Genomic DNA, 21,984 nt, shown 5'->3' with positions numbered 1-21,984 from the left:
AAGAGGACCTACAGTGGGGGTGAGGCGCTCCCGACCCTCCCCGCCCGCCCGTTATCAACGCCTGGTGTTTCCGGAAAGAGCAAGAGACTGAGGAGAGGTTTGCCAGTCACCCATCCTACACTTGAAAGTGTATTCATCTCTGCCCTCGCTAGATAACCCAAGGAACAGTTATGAATTCATGGTAATGCTCATAGATTTAAAACATGAGGGTAACACTAAACTATTTTTCTCAATTGATTGACACTGCTTAAGGAAAACGACGGTGAAGGTTGTGAGGCAGTGTTTCCTCATCCAACAAAGAGACGACGACTGAGAGAGTTACACCTCGTGGTTAACAAGTCTTGAGCGGTGAGGATGGTCTCTACATCAACCAAGTTATACCATTGTGCCTTAAAGCCGTGCATAAGACAAACACCTGTCCAATTCTTATTTCTATTGAATAAATGTATGTCTGTTTTTCTTCTGTCAATTGTGTATCTGCCAAATACTTTAAGAAGAAGAATTGGTCATGGCTTTCTAGCTGCCAAATTATTCGCAAACTCAAAAACAAGAGTAATGGAGACCTGATAGTATATTAATAACGTGTTTGCAAACATGTTAGGATAAATCAGCACAAATTCTGGGGGAGGCAACACCACCACCACAGTCAGGTACCATCACCACTACAACCAAGTACCATCACCGCCATTGTCAGACACCATCACCACCACAGCCAGGCACCACCACCACCACAGTCAGGAACCATCACCACCATCACAGCCAGTCACCACCACAGCCAGGCACCATCACTACCATCACAGCCAGGCACCACCACCACCATACCCAGGCACCACCACCACAGCCAGGCACCATTTGGAGGCTGATAAGGGCTAGAGACGTGGTACATTAAGACCAATGTTCGGCCATTCCCCAAGTTCCTCTCCTCGACACATCTTCACTGCAAGGATATCAACATAATCCCGTCAAAAGTAACAATTTGGTTTCGGAAAGAAGTGGGATCAGTGTTGGACAGTGATGAACAGCGTTTAAGCCAGTGAATTCAGCACTAGACAGGACCACCGATCACCATCTTCTGACCAGGCGGTGTTAATCAGTCCACCCTGAGAACAACAGTGGGTTGACTTTACAGCTGACTACGCGATAACACAACATCACCTAGCAGAGAGTGAGGTACTGTGATACCACGTGAGGTCCTTCATATCAACACCCAAGGACGAGTCACTATACCACGTGAACACCACACCACCCAGTGTCTCCATGACCACGTGAGGTCCTTCATGTTAACACCTGAGGACGAGTCACTACACCATGTGGCCTACGTGACCTCACACAAGAGACCAGCCCGGTTCATCAACAGTAGACTATAATAATTTGTATGTTCAATTCATGTTCCTTCTCCTTTTAGTAATGAAAGCTTTCGTTAAACGACCCACCCACCTCATGTCTTTGTATGTAAAAAGTCATTTTTGTCTAATGCATATTTTCAGCCTTCGGGCTGCTGAACTTTTTCAATAAACCGTTAATTATTATTATTATTATTATTATTATTATTATTATTATTATTATTATTATTATTATTATTATTATTATTATTGTTATTATTATTATTATTACACACACACACACACACACACACACACACACACACACACACACACACACACACACACACACACACACACTCTTCCATCATTTATCGGGATAAGGAAGTGTAATATTGCACACGTTGATGACTCAGCACAAAGCTCACAATGCTCAGCCTGGCCTGAACCGTTTTTTCTCACACACCTCAATAAACAGCTGTTATGCTAAAGAGTGACTGGCTAAGTCAAGTTAGGAGAAGTCCGTGCATGAGTGAGCGACCCCACCAACAGTCATAACAAGAAAACATCTGAGGCAGCTGTATCTTCAAGGAAGTCAAACCGTAAGACGATCTTAGCGGGGAAACAACCTTAAGAGTGTTTTCATTTGTTTTACCGGGCCAAGTTTTTCTGAGTCATCTCTTCTGAATAGTTAAACGGGTATAACTTTTGGGATGCCATTTTTCTCTACTCTATTAATTTTTGATGTGATTGCTTATAATAACAATTTTGATAATATTTCTTCGGTCGACCGAGAGCAAGCCAGGAAAACGGTATATTTAGAGGTTTAAACATTCTTTACCGTTAGAGTACGTCACTATTGTCAAGACATTTTGAGATGCACAAGCAAGTTCGAGCTGACATAATGAATAGAAACACATGGATATCCAATTACCACACAAGTATACCACAATTAAAACTAATCATTTAAATACCAAGCTCTAACTACTCCTTAAAACAGTCCTAACACTTTCCACTGATGTAAGTGTTATAATAATGAGTTTAATTCACAAGAGAGAAGCATCTACTATAGTTTGAGAAGCTTCTACTATAGTTTAAACTTTAATCAATAAAAGTTCAGCTCAAAACTACCCGCCCACTTCACACCTGGTTGGCGTTAGTCAGCCACATTCACTAGTACAACACATGCACTGCTGCTCTCACTCTCTTATTACTTTGATACGTCCAAGTGTAATACTTTCGTCAGGCGCCAGAACCTCTTCACATCTAATAACAACATCAACTGATTCATTTGTTGATGTACGGAGTCTATTGTTCTCCATAACTCTGTCTTCAGTTAGTGTTGAACGAGAACAAACTTTCCGGGTTATTGACGATAGAACAACGTATAGAGTTAATATAATATTGACTTATGAACACTCATTAACGTCGCACACACACACACACACACACACACACACACACACACACACACACACACACACACACACACACACACACACACACACACACACACAAAGATGCAGAAGTTCATCCTAAAATATGGAGGAGGTAAGAGGAAGCTACGGTGTGGCCAAGGACACTAGTTAACAATAAAACAATATAAATGAGGTGTTATAAAGAAAAGATAAAATAAAGAATACATTAACTTTTGTCGTCTGTAGAAGTTTACATGAAACACCTGTAATATTTATACAGTAGTCTGTAGAAATACTGTATTGTTTTATTGTATATACAAAGTTACTCTCCGTATCCAAAATGCGCGAATATGGGATTTGGGCAGTGCGAAATCCTACCAAATGAGCGCGAATTCCGAATTATTGGTATGATTGCAGTTTCACTTCCAATTGGGTTAGGACAATTTTGGATTCACCAGAAGTTATATCTCGTCATTTGCAACAGATTTGTCTAATGCCAGTCCTGTCGCAAAGAGATAGTAACCGAGATGGTAAATTCACGCAGGAAATTCATGTAAATCTGCAGTCCCCGCGTGTCTAAGCGTACTCCCATGCCCACAAAAACTTCGTAAAATTACACCATGATGCTTTATCAAAGTTGATTTTATTGGTTCCAGAAATAAAATAAGTACTTTCTGTTTAATATGATACCCCAGCTAGGAAGTTAAGTAAGGTTAGGTAAGTTTCTTTGGTTGGTTAGGTTCTGGGGGGTTCTAAAAAAACGACCCATTTCCGACGGATTTGAAGGTTAAATTCGTATGAATCGGACCAAATAACAAGGGAAAAAATTATGGTCAAACGGTAGTTGGAACTGAAACTGAAAATTTACCGAATCAATGCGGGTTCAGAACTTTAGAATATACAATACATATACTGTAAGTTTGTGCAGTGTTCAGTGTTTGTTTATCAGTGTTGCCAGTCAGTAAGAGACGCGCCACCGTGAACCAGGAAAGAGAGGTGTCACATACTCTCTTTGTTAATCACAGAAACTGATTTACTCATATATAGATCTGGTTTCATTACCTGAGCAGAATATGATTTATGTTTGTTGGGCAGTGTGTGTGTGTGTGTGTGTGTGTGTGTGTGTGTGTGTGCTTTCTTAGGCGTAGAGGTAGAGAGGGTGAGTTAGGGAATGAAAGCCACAACAGTGTATGTAGTTAATACTAGTAAAATAAGAAGTCGTGTGGCCGGAAGCGTGGAGGTATCGGACAGTAGTTACCGTAATAATATGTAAGGAAACTGTCAATTAGTCACTCAGGTATGGTGAACGAGGAGGGACTGACCAGCTTAGTGACGGACGTGGGAGGGAGGCAGAATGATGACACACAAGTTGGGTCGATTTACTTGTGTGGGTAGTGAACGTGACGTAGATGTGAGCACAACAACATATGTAGTGGTGGCTCTGGTGACGGGGGTGATTTTATCCAGATTTACCCTGTCTACGTTTCCATTGTGGATCTACATGATATATATATATATATATATATATATATATATATATATATATATATATATATATATATATATATATATATATATATTCAGTAAATTTATTTCTTGAGCGACAACCCTCACGTTCAACATGTTTTGTTTCTTAAAATATACGACACGGCGCTTTTACTTATCTTCACAGGAAAATCTATTATATCATCCGTGAGTATACCATACGAAACCGGTTTTTTTTTTCAATATTAGCTTTTAGATGATAACTAGATAAAACTTTCATTACGTCAACACGCACCCTCTGTAATAGCGACTACTGGTAAATGTATGTGTGGGCGTGTAAGGCCAGGGATGGGCACCTTACGCTGTTAATACAACCTACAGCTGATGATCATTCAAGAAGTACGACACTTTGTGCCGTCACCTTCACTCGCTGCCACCTGAGCGTCTGGAGTGAGACACCACGCATGAATAAAAGTCTCCGTCCTTCCTGTTGACACTGTTCCTGTCTTGTTGAGCCAACACCTAACCTTCGTTATGTGGTCAACAACTTAAAAGAAAGCCATATTTGTTTTCTGTTTATAGTGTTTTGCTTGGAAATATTTTCACACCGAAATGAATAGATATAAATGTATAAAAAATAAGTTAGATTTATCAATATAATGTCTAAGAGATTAACGTCCTCAGCCTAAGTTTATATTACTCTGAATATTAAGCGTTCGTTTAAAGTAGCAGGTAATATAATATCCTCCACTAATACCCGCCTGAGTTAGCGAGCATAAGAATAAAAATCCTGGACTTTCTTATTATGTCCAGCTCAGATTGAGCTTCGACACCCACCCACACTTACGAGTTCTTTAGTAGATACAATGAGTTTGTTGTTCTGAGTGTTGGTGTAGGAGTATGATTTAGTGTGGTGCCAGGGAGAGTAAGACCTACGAGAGAGAAAGGTTCTTTATTTATTCATCTCTAAAATACATCGCCGCTCTCACTGACTCCATACAGAACAGAATATAAGGAGTTAGCAGAAGATAAAGGGGAGAAAGAGCATTAGCGGCTACTCCTTCACAGAGACTATCAAGATAAATGAGGACCAAACTCAGTAATGTTTTTGTAGCTCTTATCTCAGGTACGATCTATGAGTTAGTTACCGTATAGCTTGGTCGGTCTTCCTCCACTCAGATAACCTTAGCAGTATTTACAGAACTGGAGGCTTAATATTCTGATGTGGATCTTTGTCTTCTTGTCAATTAAACTTTGAAAATCTATTCACTATTTTTTGCAGTGATAACAAAATATAACTGGATCCCACTCACTCACCCAGACTCTTAATCCGTAACTCAGTCGTAATATTAAGTTACAGGATGACCCCTACACCGAGTCGCTGTACTAGACAAACAAATACATTGTGTGTGTGTGTGTGTGCTTGTGTGTGTGTACCTTTTCACTACCTGTGCCCAAGATCAGCTGTACCCCTTCACTACTTGTACCCAAGACCACCACCAGCAGCAGCAGGAAAATCAGAGCATCATGAGACCCGGGCCACCAGCTCTTCAACTTTCACTTTTTTCTGTTTTCTACACCTGGGTGCTCGACCCTCCTCACAACTAGTTCGGTAACTGTCGTTTTCAGAAAGTTAGGAGAAGTAAACCTGCGTTCTCCTTACTGTGTGTTGAATCTTGTATTGTGTTCAATTTATTTTGCTCTGTGTTTAATATTCCAATGAATTCTCAAGAGTTTTCACCCAATTACGTAAATTATTATGATAAAAAAGGAAATGAACTGTACAATTTAGGTCTTCAGCCATAAAACAGGCTTTGGGATTTTTTCATTGTTTGTACACAATAATATGGTCATGGTTAAACATATATTCATCTGGGTGTAAGACGGTGATCTGTATGTCATCGATCGTTACAGTTATCTTTTTTGACGTCCACTGTACGAACTTGTGACGATACATCAACCTTCACCCAACGTCGATATCATTCACGTTATAATGGAGTAACGTTATTCACATCTACTAATTACCAGTTACATTTTTCACTCTAATCATTTAGAGGAACATCAATCACACTACACATTATATCGGTAATACCCTTCATGTTACACACACCAACATCCACCACACTACACACATCCAACATCCTCCACACTAAACACATCCAACATCCTTTACAGCAGAATAACATCATTGAAGTTAGCTACAGAGAATCATGCCACACACTCAGACATCAATCAATCAGAGTACGGTCCATATGTCTGAGGGTTGGCGACCACAGCCTTCCACTCTAAACGCTCTCAGGCTGTTTTTATCAATCCTCCAAGATTTTGCATCTCTCTACGGGACCCAGTTATTAATTTCATTCACGTCATTCCAGTCTCTGCTTTCCCCTGACCTTCCTACCCTCAACCTTGCTTATTTATATGTCTGTTATTGGCTGTTAAAACTACACCAATGACAAATTGAATCAATTTACCATAATACACCTGTTAGTGGGTGGTCGACACTGAAGGTCAGCTGGGTGGGGCAAGGAAGCACGGGTTGGCAATTGACTAGGTTAGGTGGGACGTGGGGCCTGTACCCGCGCTCAGGTATGGGTGGGTATGGATGGTCGTGGTAACAAACGAGAGCTTCAGTGCGCCGTCCCCCTCCTTCCCTACCTCGCGCTTGAGTTTCCATTGATGGGAACAGGTTATGGTTGTGAGCCTGGACCATCGCCAAATGCTGCCCCACCCCCCCTCCACACACACACACACACACACATCACCTCTGTAAACTGTATGAATAATTTACATGATTGCATGAGAGAGAGAGAGAGAGAGAGAGAGAGAGAGAGAGAGAGAGAGAGAGAGAGAGATTTTCAACAAAATTGATTAACATTAGTCATAAGAAAGGTCAGAGCCATACGTTCTCTGCTCCTCATGGTCTCACTAAGTGCTGCTTGAAGCGTCAGGGTCACTTATTCTATCTTCATTTTTTTACTCGTTAATAAATGTATTTTACCTGCCGTTTAGCTTTGAGATAAGCAAACCAAACGTATTACAGTTTGCAATTAATTAATGCGTACGAGGATAATTTACATGATTAACTAATACAGGAATATTAACACCCCATAACCATACACCTGCCAGCAACTCCTCCACGGTGACTGAGTAAAGGGAGCCGCCACTTAGCAATGTTTTCAGTGGTGAATCATTCGCAAGGGGTAGTCATAGAGCTGGTTGACAAAGTTAATAAGCAGTGATAAATATTAGTTCCTATCCGCTGTAACTCACATCCTGGAATCACGATATATCCTGCGGCTACGGGTTGATTAATGGTGTCCCAGCTCACGAAAGAAATATAAACGTGCGTAGTGAGGAAATAAAGGGGGATTATTCCTTTATGTAGAGGATAAACAGGTGACGTACAGTACTTCCTGGTGGAGGAGTGTTGGGCTGACCCCACTTCCTCGTTGCTCCGCCAACCCACACACTAACTACTCTCCCTCTCTCACCCACCTCTTATTCCAGGTTTCAAATTGATATACTGTTCAGTAAATCTTCTGGTTTTGTATCCAAGTCATCCACAATGCTGAACACTCCTCAGCTTCTCGAATTCCTTAAGAGAGGAACAATTTATGAGAGATAACCAAAAGACTACCAGTGTTATTGGTGGTAACAACCTGTATTTACTCACCAGAGTTGTTGGAGTAAGTTAGTTACTGCACACAGTGTTAGCAGGCGTGGGGCTCTGAGTCAGCTTGTGTGTGGGCGAGGAGGCGCGGGGGCGTGAGACTCACTGTCAGGAGGTTATCCCGACCTTACAGTTACGTTGCGATAAGTCGAATCTCGTCTGCCAGACTCACTTTACACCTCCAGGGCGTCCTCCCACACGCACGCACCCTTCTGTACGTCGCTCACACTCCTATACGAGGTACTCCAATGCCATGATGTCATCAATAACGACAAGAGAGGTGCATCAAGCGGGGCGGGAATGAAGACAACTCTGCAGTCTCCGGGATGGGAATTCTACTGCTGAGGGACCGTAACAGGTGGGGAGGGGAGGGGGGGGTCACCCGAGCCAGACCCGGGGTCAAAGCCCGCAGAGGTCGTCCAGTACTGTCTGAGCTGCATCACACCAACACTCTACACGCCTCGAGATTTAAACTTATTACTTCTTCATGCTTTAGAAGTGAACATACAAACATGTTGAGAGAAAAGAGGCTCCTCACCGTGAAGTGTTGCACAGCTCTTCATCGATGGGGAAAAAGATGCCCTCTTGATACTTCATGGTGTACTGTGTGAACTTCATGGTGTACTGTGTGTACTTCATGTACTGTGTGAACTTCATGGTGTACTGTGTGAACTTCATGGTGTATTGTGTGTACTTCATGGTGTACTGTGTGTACTTCATGTACTGTGTGAACTTCATGGTGTACTGTGTGAACTTCATGGTGTACTGTGTGAACTTCATGGTGTACTGTGTGTACTTCATGTACTGTGTGAACTTCATGGTGTACTGTGTGAACTTCATGGTGCACTTTGTGTACTTCATTTACTGTGTGAACTTCATGGTGTACTGTGTGTACTTCATGGTGTACTGTGTGTACTTCTTCATGGTGTACTGTGTGTACTTCATGTACTGTGTGAACTTCATGGTGTACTGTGTGAACTTCATGGTGTATTGTGTGTACTTCATGGTGTACTGTGTGTACTTCATGTACTGTGTGAACTTCATGGTGTACTGTGTGAACTTCATGGTGTACTGTGTGAACTTCATGGTGTACTGTGTGTACTTCATGTACTGTGTGAACTTCATGGTGTACTGTGTGAACTTCATGGTGCACTTTGTGTACTTCATTTACTGTGTGAACTTCATGGTGTACTGTGTGTACTTCATGGTGTACTGTGTGTACTTCATAGTGTACTGTGTGTACTTCATGTACTGTGTGTACCTCATGCACTGTGTGTACTTCATGATGTACTGTATGTACTTCATGGTGTACTGTGCGTACTTCATGGTGTAATGTGTGTACTTCATGGTGTACTGTGTGAACTTAATGGTGTACTGTGTGTACTTCATGTAATATGTGAACTTAATGATGCACTGTGTGTACTTCATGTACTGTGTGTACTTCATGGTGTAATGTGTGTACTTCATGATGTACTGTGTACTTCATGTACTGTGTGTACTTCATGGTGTACTGTGTGTACTTCATGTACTGTGTGTACTTCATGATGTACTCTGTGTATTTCATGTACTGTGTGTACTTCATGATGTACTGTGTGTACTTCATGTACTGTGTGTAGTTCATGATGTACTGTGTGTACTTCACGATAGACTGTGAATACTTCATGTACTGTGTACTTCATGATGTACTGTGCGTACTTCATGGTATACTGTGTGTACTTCATGGTGTACTGTGTGAACTTCATGTAGTGTGTGCACGTCATGATGTACTGTCTGTACTTCATGTACTGTGTGCACTTCATGGTGAACTGTGTGTACTTTATGTAGCGTGTGAACTTCATATACTATCAGTACTTCATGTACTGTGTGCACTTCATGGTGTACTGTGTGTACTTCATGTACTATGTGTACTTCATGGTGTACTGTGTGTGCTTCATGTACTGTGCGTACTTCATGTAGTGTGTGTACTTCATGGTGTACTGTGTTTTCTTTATGTAGTGTGTGTACTTCATGATGTATTGTGTGTAGTTCATGGTGTACTGTGTGTACTTTATGCAGTGTGTGTACTTCATGTACTGTGTGTACTTCATGGTGTACTGTGTGTACTTCATGTACTCTGTATACTTCATGTACTGTGCGTACTTCATGGTGTACTGTGTGTGCTTCTTGTACTGTGTGTACTTTATGTAGTTTGTGTACTTCATGTACTGTGTATACTTCATGATGTACTGTGTCTACTTCATGGTGTACTGTGTGTACTTCATGGTGTACTGTGTGTACTTCATGGTGTAGTGCGAGTAATTTATGTACTGTGTGTACTTTATGTACTGTGTGTACTTCATGTACTGTGTGTACTTCATGGTGTACTTTGTGTACTTTATGTACTGTGTGTACTTCATGTACTGTGTGTACTTCATGGTGTACTTTGTGTACTGTGTGTACTTCATGTACTGTGTGTACTTCATGGTGTACCGTGTGTACTTCATGGTGTACTGTGTGTACTTCAAGATGCTGTGTGTACTTCATGGTATACTGTGTGTACTTCATGTAGTGTGTGTACTTCATGGTGTACTGTGTGTACTTCTTCATGGTGTACTGTGTGTACTTCATTGTGTACTGTGTGTACTTCATGATGTACTTTGTGTACTTCACGGTGTACTATGTGTACTTCATGGAGTACTGTGTGTACATCTTGTACTGTGTGGACTTTATGTACTGTGTGTACTTCATGTACTGTGTGTACTTCAAGGTGTACTGTGTGCGCTTTATGTGCTGTGTACTTCATGATGTACTGTGTGTACTTCATGTACAGTGTGTACTTCTTGATGTACTGCGTGCACTTCATGTACTGTGTGTACTTCATGATGTACTGTGTGGACCTTATGTACTGTATGCGATTCATGTACTCTGTGTACTTCATGTACTGTGTGTACTTCATGATGTACTGTGTATACTTTATGTACTATGAGTACTTCTTGGTACTGTGTGTATTTCATGGTTTACTGTGTGTGCTTCATGTACTGTGTGTACTTTATTTAGTGTGTGTACTTCATGTACTGTGTACTTCATGGTTGTACTGTGTGTACTTCATGGTGTACTGTGTGTACTTCATGATGTACTGAGTGTAATTCACGGTGTACTTTGTGTACTTTATGGTGTACTGTGTGTACTTTACGGTGTACTGTGTGCACTTTATGGTGTACTGTGTGTACTTCATGTACTCTATGTACTTCATGTACTGTGTGTACTCTATGTACTGTGTGTACTTCATGTACTGAGTATATTTCATGATGTACTGTGTGTACTTCATGTACTCTCTGTACTTCATGTACTGTGTGTACTTCCTGGTGTACTTGTGTTTTTCATGATGTTCTGTGTGTACTTCATGGTGCACTGTGTGTACTTCATGGTCTGCTGTGTGTACTTCATGGTATACTGTGTGTACTTCATGATGTACTGTGTGTACTTCATGGCCTACTGTGTGTACTTCATGGTCTGCTGTGTGTACTTATGAACTGTGTACTTGCACTGAGTACTATGTGTAATTATGTATATGCTTACTGTGTGTATTATGGTCTGCTGTGTGTACTTCATGGTGCATTGTGTATTCATGGTGTACTTTGTGTATTTATTCTGCTGTTTATTCATGGTGTACTGTGTGTACATGTGTATTGTGTGTACTTATGGAGTATTGTGTGTAATTCATGGTGTACTGTGTGTACTTCATGGTCTGCTGTGTACTATGGTGTACTGTGTGTACTTCATGGTGTACTGTGTATTTCATGATGTACTGTGTGTGCATTATGGTCAGCTGTGTGTACTCATTGTGTACTTTAGTACTTAGTGTACTGTGTACTATGGTCTGCTGTGTGTACTTCATGGTGTACTTTGTGCACTCATGGTCTGCTGTGTGTATCATGGTGTACTGGTACTTTATGGTGTACTGTAACTTCATGGTGTAATTGTGTACTCATGGTATTGTGTGTATTCATGGTGCACTGTGTGTACTTCATGGTCTGCTGTGTGTACTTCATGGTGTACTGTGTGTACTTCATGGTCAGCTGTGTGTACTTCATGGTGTAATGTGTACTTCATGGTGTGCTGTGTACTTATGGTGACTGTGTGTACTTATGGTCAGCTGTGTGTACTATGGTGTAATGTGTGTACTTCATGGTGTACTGTGTGTACTTCATGGTCTGCTGTGTGTACTTCATGGTGTAATGTGTATCATGGTGTACTGTGTGTATTCATGGTCTGTTGTGTATTTCATGGTGTTCTGTGTGTACTTCATGGTCTGCTGTGTGTACTTCATGATGTTCTGTGTACTTCACACAGTCACCACCTCCACATCACCACCTCCCACACAGTCACCACCTCCATCACACAGTCACCACGTCCCTCACAGTCACCACCTCCCTCACAGTCACCACCTCCTCACACAGTCACCACCTCCATCACACAGTCACCACGTCCCTCACAGTCACCACTCCCTCACACACCACCACCTCCATCACACATCACCACCTCCCCTCACCACCTCCATCACACAGTCACCACCTCCAGTCACCACCTCCCCACATCACCACCTCCCCCACAGTCACCACCTCCATCCACACACCCATCCCACCACTCCCCTCACCCTCCCACAATCACCACCCATCACACAGTCACCACCCTCCATCACCCACCCCACACACTCACCACCTCCATCACACAGTCACCACCTCCCTCACAGTCACCACCTCCACTACACAGTCACCACTCCATCACACAGTCACCACCTCCTCATAAAGTCATCACCACCCTCACAGTCACCACCTCCATCACACAGTCACCACCTCCATCACACAGTCACCAGCTCCATCACACAGTCACCACCTCCATCACACAGTCACCACCTCCCCATAAAGTCACCACCTCACAGTCACCACCTCCATCACACAGTCACCAGCTCCATTACACAGTCACCACCTCACCTCATAAAGTCACCACCTCCCCACAGTCACCACCCATCACACAGTCACCACCTCCATCACACAGTCACCACTCTCACAGTCACCACCTCCCCCACACAGTCACCACCTCCCCACACAGTCACCACCTCCATCACACAGTCACCACCTCCCTCCAGTCACCACCACACACAGTCACCACCTCCATCACAGTCACCACCTCCATCACACAGTCACCACCTCCAACACAGTCATCACCTCCATCACACAGTCACCACCTTCACACAGACACCATCTCCATCACACAGTCACCACCTCCATCACACAGTCATCACCTCCATCACACAGTCACCACCTCCCTCACACAGTCACCACCTCCCTCACACAGTCACCACCTCCATCACACAGTCACCACCCTCACAGTCACCACCTCCATCACACAGTCACCATCTCCATCACACAGTCACCACTCCATCACACAGTCACCACCTCCCTCACACAGTCACCACTCCCTCACACAGTCACCACCAATTTAAATTATCAATATTAATGGAATAACACCGTCTGGAGGTCCCAGTCAGGAACTTGTTAAAGAGACCTTCACACACACACACACCACACACACACACACACACACACACACACACACACACACACACACCCTTTGTCTTTAAGAGTGTCGAAAGAATGTTTGCATTCTTTGTTGGCAAAACAGGAAATTTGAGTGTTAATCACGTGTTGGTAACCTGCCTTCTTGAACTAATATCAACTACCAATTATATTACGTTTTTTGTGTGAGGTAGTGGGAGCATCATCACCTGTGTAAACTATGATTCTTCTTCCCCCGTGTGAGGTGTACCTGTGAGGATGTGCTGATCACTGATGTAAATCTTCACCTTGAACACCATCATCAACGCAACCTTGGGTTCCGGGTCTTCCCTGCCACACTCCACAACTCTCCAGGTTCTTGATGAACCACCACATTGTCTTCACTCAAAACCAAGACATATTTTCTTACAACTTATAACTACTGTTTATAACATGTCTAAGTATACTTTCAACTATAAGATTAGAATTAACCCCAATAATATTCAGAAGAGTGTAAAGGGCATCTGGTAATCCGCCAGTCAAGGCTAAATGATCTCATGACGATCCCAGAAACTAGTGACATCATACCCATGACGTCACAGTTCGGTGTTCCGCGCGCGCGCTCAACCATGGATGTCATATCATCTCCAAAAAGTTTATCTAAACGTCCTAGTTTTCTCTCTATTGTTGAGGAGTTTCATCTAACTATACAATTTAATAAAACACTTTATTACAGAAGTAATCAGGAATTAATTAAAAAATATACTTTCCAGTGATGTTATAGTATTTAACAAAACACAGTGAGCACTTAAGTGCCCTCTAGTGATAACTTACATTATAGTCCAAGAGATACATTTCTACATTATATGAAGAAAAAAGTGAAATTATAATAGAATTGAAAATACATAGAAAATATTAAAATTAAAATTTGTGGCGTTTTAAGAGAATACCCATTAATTTCTTATATCAGCTATACAGAGACGCATGTTGGTGCTTATCTATTACGTAAACCATCAAACTAAGTACAGGTGTGTGTACAGTGAGACAGTAACAGGTCGTAGTGGCGAGGGCCTCACATACTGGGTCATGGCCACGTCTAGTCACCTGTGCAGCCTCTATTATAGGCTCATTAAACGGTTTACTAGCAGGGTAAATAGCCAGATCTTGCCTTATAATATCATGGTCTCTTTGTCGCTCCTAAAAGGCACCGGTTCTTAATTTTATGGTCACATTAAATTGTCCTTATTTTTGTGAGTCTGAGTCTTACACCTCGCCAACAACCAGAGTTTAACTTCCTCTATATCTCCCATCCCTATCACACGGTGGGGAGGTACCTACACTAGTACACCAGAGTACACTGTTGTGTACCTACACTAGTACACCAGAGTACACTGTTGTGCACCTACACTAGTACACCAGAGTACACTGTTGTGTACCTACACTAGAACACCAGAGTACACTGTTGTGCACCTACACTAGTACACCAGAGTACACTGTTGTGTACCTACACTAGTACACCAGAGTACTTTTACCTACACTAATACACAGAGTACACTGTTTTGCACTACACTAGTACACCAGAGTACACTGTTGTGCCTACTAAGTACACCAAGTACACTGTTGTGCACCTACACTAGTACACCAGAGTACACTGTTGTGCACCTACACTAGTACACAGAGTACACTGTTGTGCACCTACACTAGTACGAGTACCTGTGTACCTATATCCCAAGTACACTGTTGTGTACCTACACTAGTACACCAAGTACACTGTTGTGCACCTACACTAGTACACCAGAGTACACTGTTGTGCACCTACACTAGTACACCAGAGTACACTGTTGTTATCCTACACCCAGTCACAAGAGTACACTGTTGTGTACCTACACTAGTACACCAGAGTACACTGTTGTGTACCTACACTAGTACACCAAGTACACTGTTGTGTACCACTAATACACAAGTACACTGTTGTGTACCTACACTAGTACACCAGAGTACACTGTTGTGTACCTACACTTACACCAGTACACTGTGTGTACCTACACTAGTCCCAGAGTACACTGTTGTGGCCTACACTAGTACACCAGAAGTACACTGTTGTGTACCTACACTAGTACACAAGTACACTGTTGTGGACCTACACTAATACACAGAAGTACACTGTTGTACCTACACTAGTACAGAAGTACACTGTTTGTGACCTACACTAGTACACCAAGTACACTGTTGTGTACCTACACTAGTACACCAAATACACTGTTGTGTACCTACACTAGTACACCAGAGTACACTGTTGTGGACCTACACTAGTACACCAGAGTACACTGTTGTGGACCTACACTAGTACACCAGAGTACACAGCTGTGTACCTCCTCAGTACATCGTATGATCGTCGTGTATAATAATACTTGAACGTTTATGAACTTACTGTAATCAAGACATTTTAAAGTTATATTCTAGAGGCACATCTTCAACACTACACCTGACTTTTAGTATATGTTTCATGAAAGTAATTCCAGTTAGTTTCAAGTTACAGCTGAACAAGATAGAATCTGACCAAATGAGACAAATAATCAGGTAACTAATAAAGGAACAAAAACTGTACTATAGAAACGACGCCACTGATCATGATTCTCGAGTAATAATATACCTGAGTATGAGTGTTAGACCTACTGAGTACAGGATGTGTATAGCCAGGGTGGCTAACAGATACATTAATCACGTGGATCAGTGAGGTCACGCAGTTACTAATAAGACCATCAAGACTGATTAAACTGTAAATGATACTAACACATCAGACCAGAGATACTAGTGCCACAACCTTTAAGTCACTAGTAATACAACATACACTCACAACCTTTCTTGATCAGCAAAATAAAACACAACCATTCCTTGCTTCCTTTCCACTCCATTTACCTTGTTACTATAAACAAATAAAAATGTTTTAGTGAATTAAACAACTGGAAGGATCAAGCTTAAAACTCTTGGTATTTTGGCGAAAAAAACCCCAGCTGTGGTAGTACCAGGAACTAGTTCTTATGAGGAAAGGACGAAAGGTCGTAACATTTTAGACACCACCCGCTACCCCTTCACTGTCATTATCCTCACTACAACAATAAAAATGATGTGTAGGTTTTTACTGTAAAGGTTGCCAGTCATTATCAAACGATCTGGAGTATAGGGAAGATATGAATCATAGTATAAAGGATGTGAATCACAGTTTAAAAGATCTGGTCTATTATGTAAGGGATGTGCACCAAATATTCTGTATACTAATCTTTTTAAAGTATTTGGAATAAATGTCAAAGATATTAACTATTTTTCACAATATCCTAACCAAGATATAAAACCATCAATACAATAATTAAAGGACCACAATGGTTCTGATAAAAGATAACAATGATTCTAACAATATGGATCACCTGGACAGTATTATTCATGATGTTACATTCTAATCCTATACGAAAATATTTTAACAACAATTTAGTCAATGTACTTAAAATAATGCATATTTTCCAACTTATGTATTCAATGGTTCATAACCTATAGGAACGCATTCACAATATCGAGGGAAAACACCATTTTATAATTGTGACAAAATCAGTTCGGATTAAAATCACACATAAGACTGACCTAATAAAAATAATACGCTAGATCAGGAGTCATACGAGTATCTGAGTAAAAACTATCCATAACTTACTCAAAATATGGCAGGATCAGGAAAGACATACTATACTCCGTTCATGTGAGATTTGCAACCAGAGACTAAAGCAGATTTTATCAATGCAGCTGATTGGACATCGGAATGAGGTGTGTGTGTGTATGGAGGCATGATGGAGGTGCGATGAGTGGTTTATGTTGGTAATATGTGGTGGTGTGGTGGTGATGTATGGAGTTGATGTTCATGTAGTGTTGTGGTGGTGACGCTGAGATGATGGTATGTACCACACTTGCTCCAGTAGTGGCGGCAGGAGAGGTTTGAGATGTAGTGCTGGTAGTATGGCAGCAGTCACCATAGAGTAATGTGGTTGTTCGGTTGTACTGGAGGCGTTGAGGTGATGTGTCCTGGTGTTAGCGTTGGAGGGAAGGTGTAAGGTGAGCTGTAGTCCCGTTGCTGTCCTCCGGCCTACGCCTAGTCCCTGAAGCCGACGCCCACTACCCAGCCCAACCCACGCCCGCGTCTACTGCCACGACTCACCAGGCTTTGTATTATCGCTCGCGCTGTTGTCTAGTTATTGTTATATTACGGCCTACATTATGTTTCCCAAATGATGGTGACTATTTTGAGAGATCAATTAGCACACAAGGTGCGAGGGGCCTATAATGATACAAGGGGCGCGTGCACCACCTCCAAAAGCTGGTTGTCGCGGTGCCACTTGGTGGCCTCCACAACTTATTCCAGTTTCAGTTTGTTAATACGACTTTCATAAAGTACAGTATTTATAAATATATAAATATTTTGGGATCCTTAACTGAAAATAATGTTCTTTGTATAATAAAGACAAGTAAGATATTAATCAATACAATAATTAAAAAATACCGAAAAAATATAAATAATATAAATTATATATATATATATATATATATATATATATATATATATATATATATATATATATATATATATATATATATATATATATATATATATATATATATATATATATATATATATATATATATATATATATATATGCTGATAACCACAAGGAAAAAACACGAAGTTCCCAATCACTTTCGTGTAATTCACATCTTCAGGGGTGAGTACAGACTAAAATAGAAGTGCAGAACAAGTTATATATATATACAGAGGAGGGTTAGAACAAGTCCACAGAGGTCAAGTATAGGTAATGACCCTACTAATACTAAGGCATGTCTGGAGAAATTTCAAGCGTATTTTTAATTTGTGGGCCTAGATCATCGAAGAGGAGTATTCAGTAACGAAGGGAGACAGTCCAGGACAGCTTGTAGAGAAGCAGAAGAAGTGGCGCGTGGAATCCATTATGCAATAAAATCACTGTAGTTCCCAAGTGCTTTCGTGTAATTCACACGTGTAATTACACGAAAGCGCTTGGGAACTCTTCTTTTTCCTTGTGGTTGGCATATACCTGGATCACGCGCACCTACAGTGAATTTATTGCATATATATATATATATATATATATATATATATATATATATATATATATATATATATATATATATATATATATATATATATATATATATATATATATATTTCTAGTGATCATATTGAGATGCATTTGGCAAATACTAGGGTCATACAGAGAGTTGTAGTGACGTCATGTATCTGCATACGTTTTAGACATGCTTCCCTCATGCTTGTAGTGGGCCAACTACAGAAGTACAATTACCTAATTATGTACAGCAGTTGGAACAGGTTACAAAAGATTGTAATAAAGTGAAAATCAGTCTTTAAGGTGTATACAAAAGATCATTCCTCTTGCCGCCTAAACAACTGTCCTACTGTGGCCTGTAAAATTATCTTATTACGTCACATTACAACGAGAATTTTTTATATGTTTCTGCGATACAAACACTGAGGGAATGAACTAGCTTCGATGAATATAACTACTATGTGACGGGATACATGACCTGTTGTCGCCAGTCCCAGGGCAATTAATTTCTTTAGTTATATGAACAAATACAACACCTTCATAATGCCTGGTTAAATTACTATACATATACACCTTCAGATATTTATAGCTGGTCACATACAGTAACTTACAGTACGTCTGTTCTAGAAGAAATTTGTTGAATCTTTCCTTACTTGTTCCAGGTTTAGGTTCCTTTGATACCAAAGATAAACTGCCGACTTGAGTTGTGTTTTACTCAGACTAAACGTTGTAGAGGTGCTAAGTGGCGAAAAGAAGGGATAAGAGAGCTGCTAGCTGGTCTAATGTGTTCAGTTTTAATAGTTCACTTCTTTGGGGAGGTTCCGAGCGAAGGAGCGTGTTTGAGCACTGCGGACGAGGATGCTGGTGGAAATTGTCTTTATACTAACGTTTAATGAAGAGTGTAACTTTGTAATTAAACGTCCCCTCGCATTTTATGAGTATTCAGTCATTATTCGTAACATTATAGTACATGAATTTGTACAGACATACTCGGAAGGTTGATATTTCTTCATTTTAATTATGGAAAACAGCTGCTATATTGTACCTGCTTTCTGCTGCAGGACCTCGAGTGTGCAGTCGACCTTGCGGGAATGTCTTCCATGTATTGTCGGGTGAAAAAAATCCCTGAGACTTCCCCGTATTTTTGTGTTCCCAACAGAAAATGTCACAATTGAGGTGATTTTTTTCTCGTAATTGACGACGCTCGAGTTTAACAAACCAGTCACGTGATCTTTTAGGTCATGTATGCCCCTCTATATGACTTGACCTCTCGCAGTACCAGACGTAATGACCATAAGGCCGCCCGGCCCTGGTCTCTTATCTCACTAACTCAGCACAGCCCTTACTGCAGCTACTAATAACCAGGTGGAACACTGTTAGTGACAGGTTTTATCAACTCACATAATAAGTCTCTTTATATCTGAAGGTAAAACCGCTGCACCCCCCTCGCTTGTCTATCAATTAATAGTAATTTTACAATGTAGTGTACCAGTTGTAGCACTTTGGACGAAACTAACATTAGGTGAATGGTAATCGCTCACAGGCATTACGTGAACGTCTTAGAAAATTGCTCCTCTTCACGTTTTAAGCGTTCCTGTAGCGAAGTACACGCGACTAGTAATGTAAACATCTACAGCTGATCCAAGTGATGGAGAAGGTATCTATTTTTATACATGGTACACATGGTCCACTTTACACAATAGAACTGTATGTTTAGCAACTTTTGTGTCGGTAAACAAGTGCTTTTTAAGATAATTCCTTATCTAGAAAACTGGTAGAACGTGTTCCTTAGTTGTCTCACACACACACACACACACACCACACACACACACACACACACACACGCCTGCACTCACAGACATAACGTATACACACACACATACACGCGAAACACACACACACACACACACACGTAATAAATAATGGTTGTCCCTCGTGTAACGAGGATGGCCGGCCCAAGGGCCACCTTGGCCTGAATTTGTTTAAGGTGTAGCAGCTGTCGCGATCACAACAACCACACCCTAAGTTAACGAGCTGCATGACCCAGTGTCAATGAATAATCCGAGAAGACCGGACAACTCGCCAACTGCACTGGCGAACCATTGCCCTGGAACACGCTCCGCAAATCGATTAACATCGAGGTTCCCAATTACTGCTGGGTAGACAGAGGCAAATGGCGTAAAGAAACTTGCCCATAGTTTCATCCTGCCCAAGCATACACACACACACACACACTAACAAACACAACACACACATACACAACACACTCATAGGGCTTAAACAACACACACACACACAACACACACAGTAACCACTGCAGTACAACACACACACACACACACACAGTAATCATTGCAGTGCAACACACTAATGTTCAATTAACAACATACACCAGCAATATGATGGCACACTACTGAACCTTGGGATAACTATCTGTATGGCATTGATGTCTCCAGCCACCAGTGTGTTGTGCCGCTGGTCTGGGTTGTGTTTGGCACCTGGTAGTGTAATACTGTATATCTTTTGTTTATGAAACTTGGCTCATGTTACTTTTATGAAAATATAACATTCTATAACTCCAACAAATTAAAATTATTTGATCAGATGGTTAAGGCCAGTAACTGTGTTTGAGGATGAAGCAAGACTGTAATGATGGGGTAAAACTACCGTGTAATGAGGGTAATCATGCCACCTGAAAGGCTGCCACCCTCAGGTATGGCGAAACACCCACTCACAGCTGGTGCACCACACCCCATAGGTGGGTAATTCTCCTGCCTTCGTTCATCACCAGCTGGTTCCTTCACAACATGTGTTATATACACTTAGGTCTGTACTATAAAGTGCACAGTTTCTGGTCTTAAAATACTCTATATACAAGGTAAAAGGAAGGTACAAGCCAATAAGCGGTGTGTGGGTCGAGGCTCAAGGACTTCCCCTGCTAGACAGCCTCGCCCAATCACCTCCACTTTGTACATGGACACCTCCTGTTCTCCACTAAGTTAACACTCCCTGCTAGATACAGAGTAAGAAAGCGAGGGGGTACTTACCAATAAGAGTATCACAGCAGCTACGGAATCCATGACTGAAACAGAAGATAAACAATAGATCAGAAGTTTGCGCGAGTGTGAAAGTGAGACCTGTGCTCACTCCTTAAGCAACAAAATCATCGTCTTCAGCACTGATCAAGATATTTCCCATCTTACCTAGTAAATCCACCGGGTTTTTTCGCCAATATGTCGTATAACACTTTATAACAGCATAGACCTAATTCAAACACGATGCGACTTGATAATGCACCACAAATCGCTGGTATTTCACGGAGGATCACTAAACACACTCTCACTCATTCCGCCATCTTGGATTCTCTCCTCTTGGGTTAACATGGCGCCGCCTACACACACGAGAGTG

At 41.3% G+C, this 21,984-nt stretch overlaps 1 protein-coding gene across 3 annotated transcripts in view; it reads right to left on the bottom strand.

The window, feature by feature from the left end:
• The window catches only part of LOC121869304, a 204,962-nt gene that overhangs the window by 157,267 nt on the left and 25,711 nt on the right, over nucleotides 1-21,984 (bottom strand). For 2 of the 3 annotated variants that reach the window (XM_042370553.1, XM_042370555.1), the window contains exons 1-2: nucleotides 21,780-21,932; nucleotides 21,624-21,658 (exon numbers count right to left, since the gene is read on the bottom strand). In XM_042370553.1, coding sequence (XP_042226487.1) covers nucleotides 21,624-21,656 — 33 coding nt within the window. In that variant the 5' untranslated portion in view covers nucleotides 21,657-21,658; nucleotides 21,780-21,932. Of the gene's footprint in view, nucleotides 1-21,623; nucleotides 21,659-21,779; nucleotides 21,933-21,984 lie in introns of those variants that run through there. The other variant, XM_042370554.1, reaches the window with a different exon arrangement.

The sequence above is a fragment of the Homarus americanus genome, unplaced genomic scaffold (assembly GCF_018991925.1).
Source record: "Homarus americanus isolate GMGI-L3 unplaced genomic scaffold, GMGI_Hamer_2.0 scaffold36734, whole genome shotgun sequence".
In the NCBI taxonomy this organism is placed as follows: Eukaryota; Metazoa; Arthropoda; class Malacostraca; order Decapoda; family Nephropidae; genus Homarus; species Homarus americanus.
The sequence above is the reverse complement of the archived record's forward strand: the minus strand, read 5'-3'. Positions and strand labels throughout refer to the sequence as shown.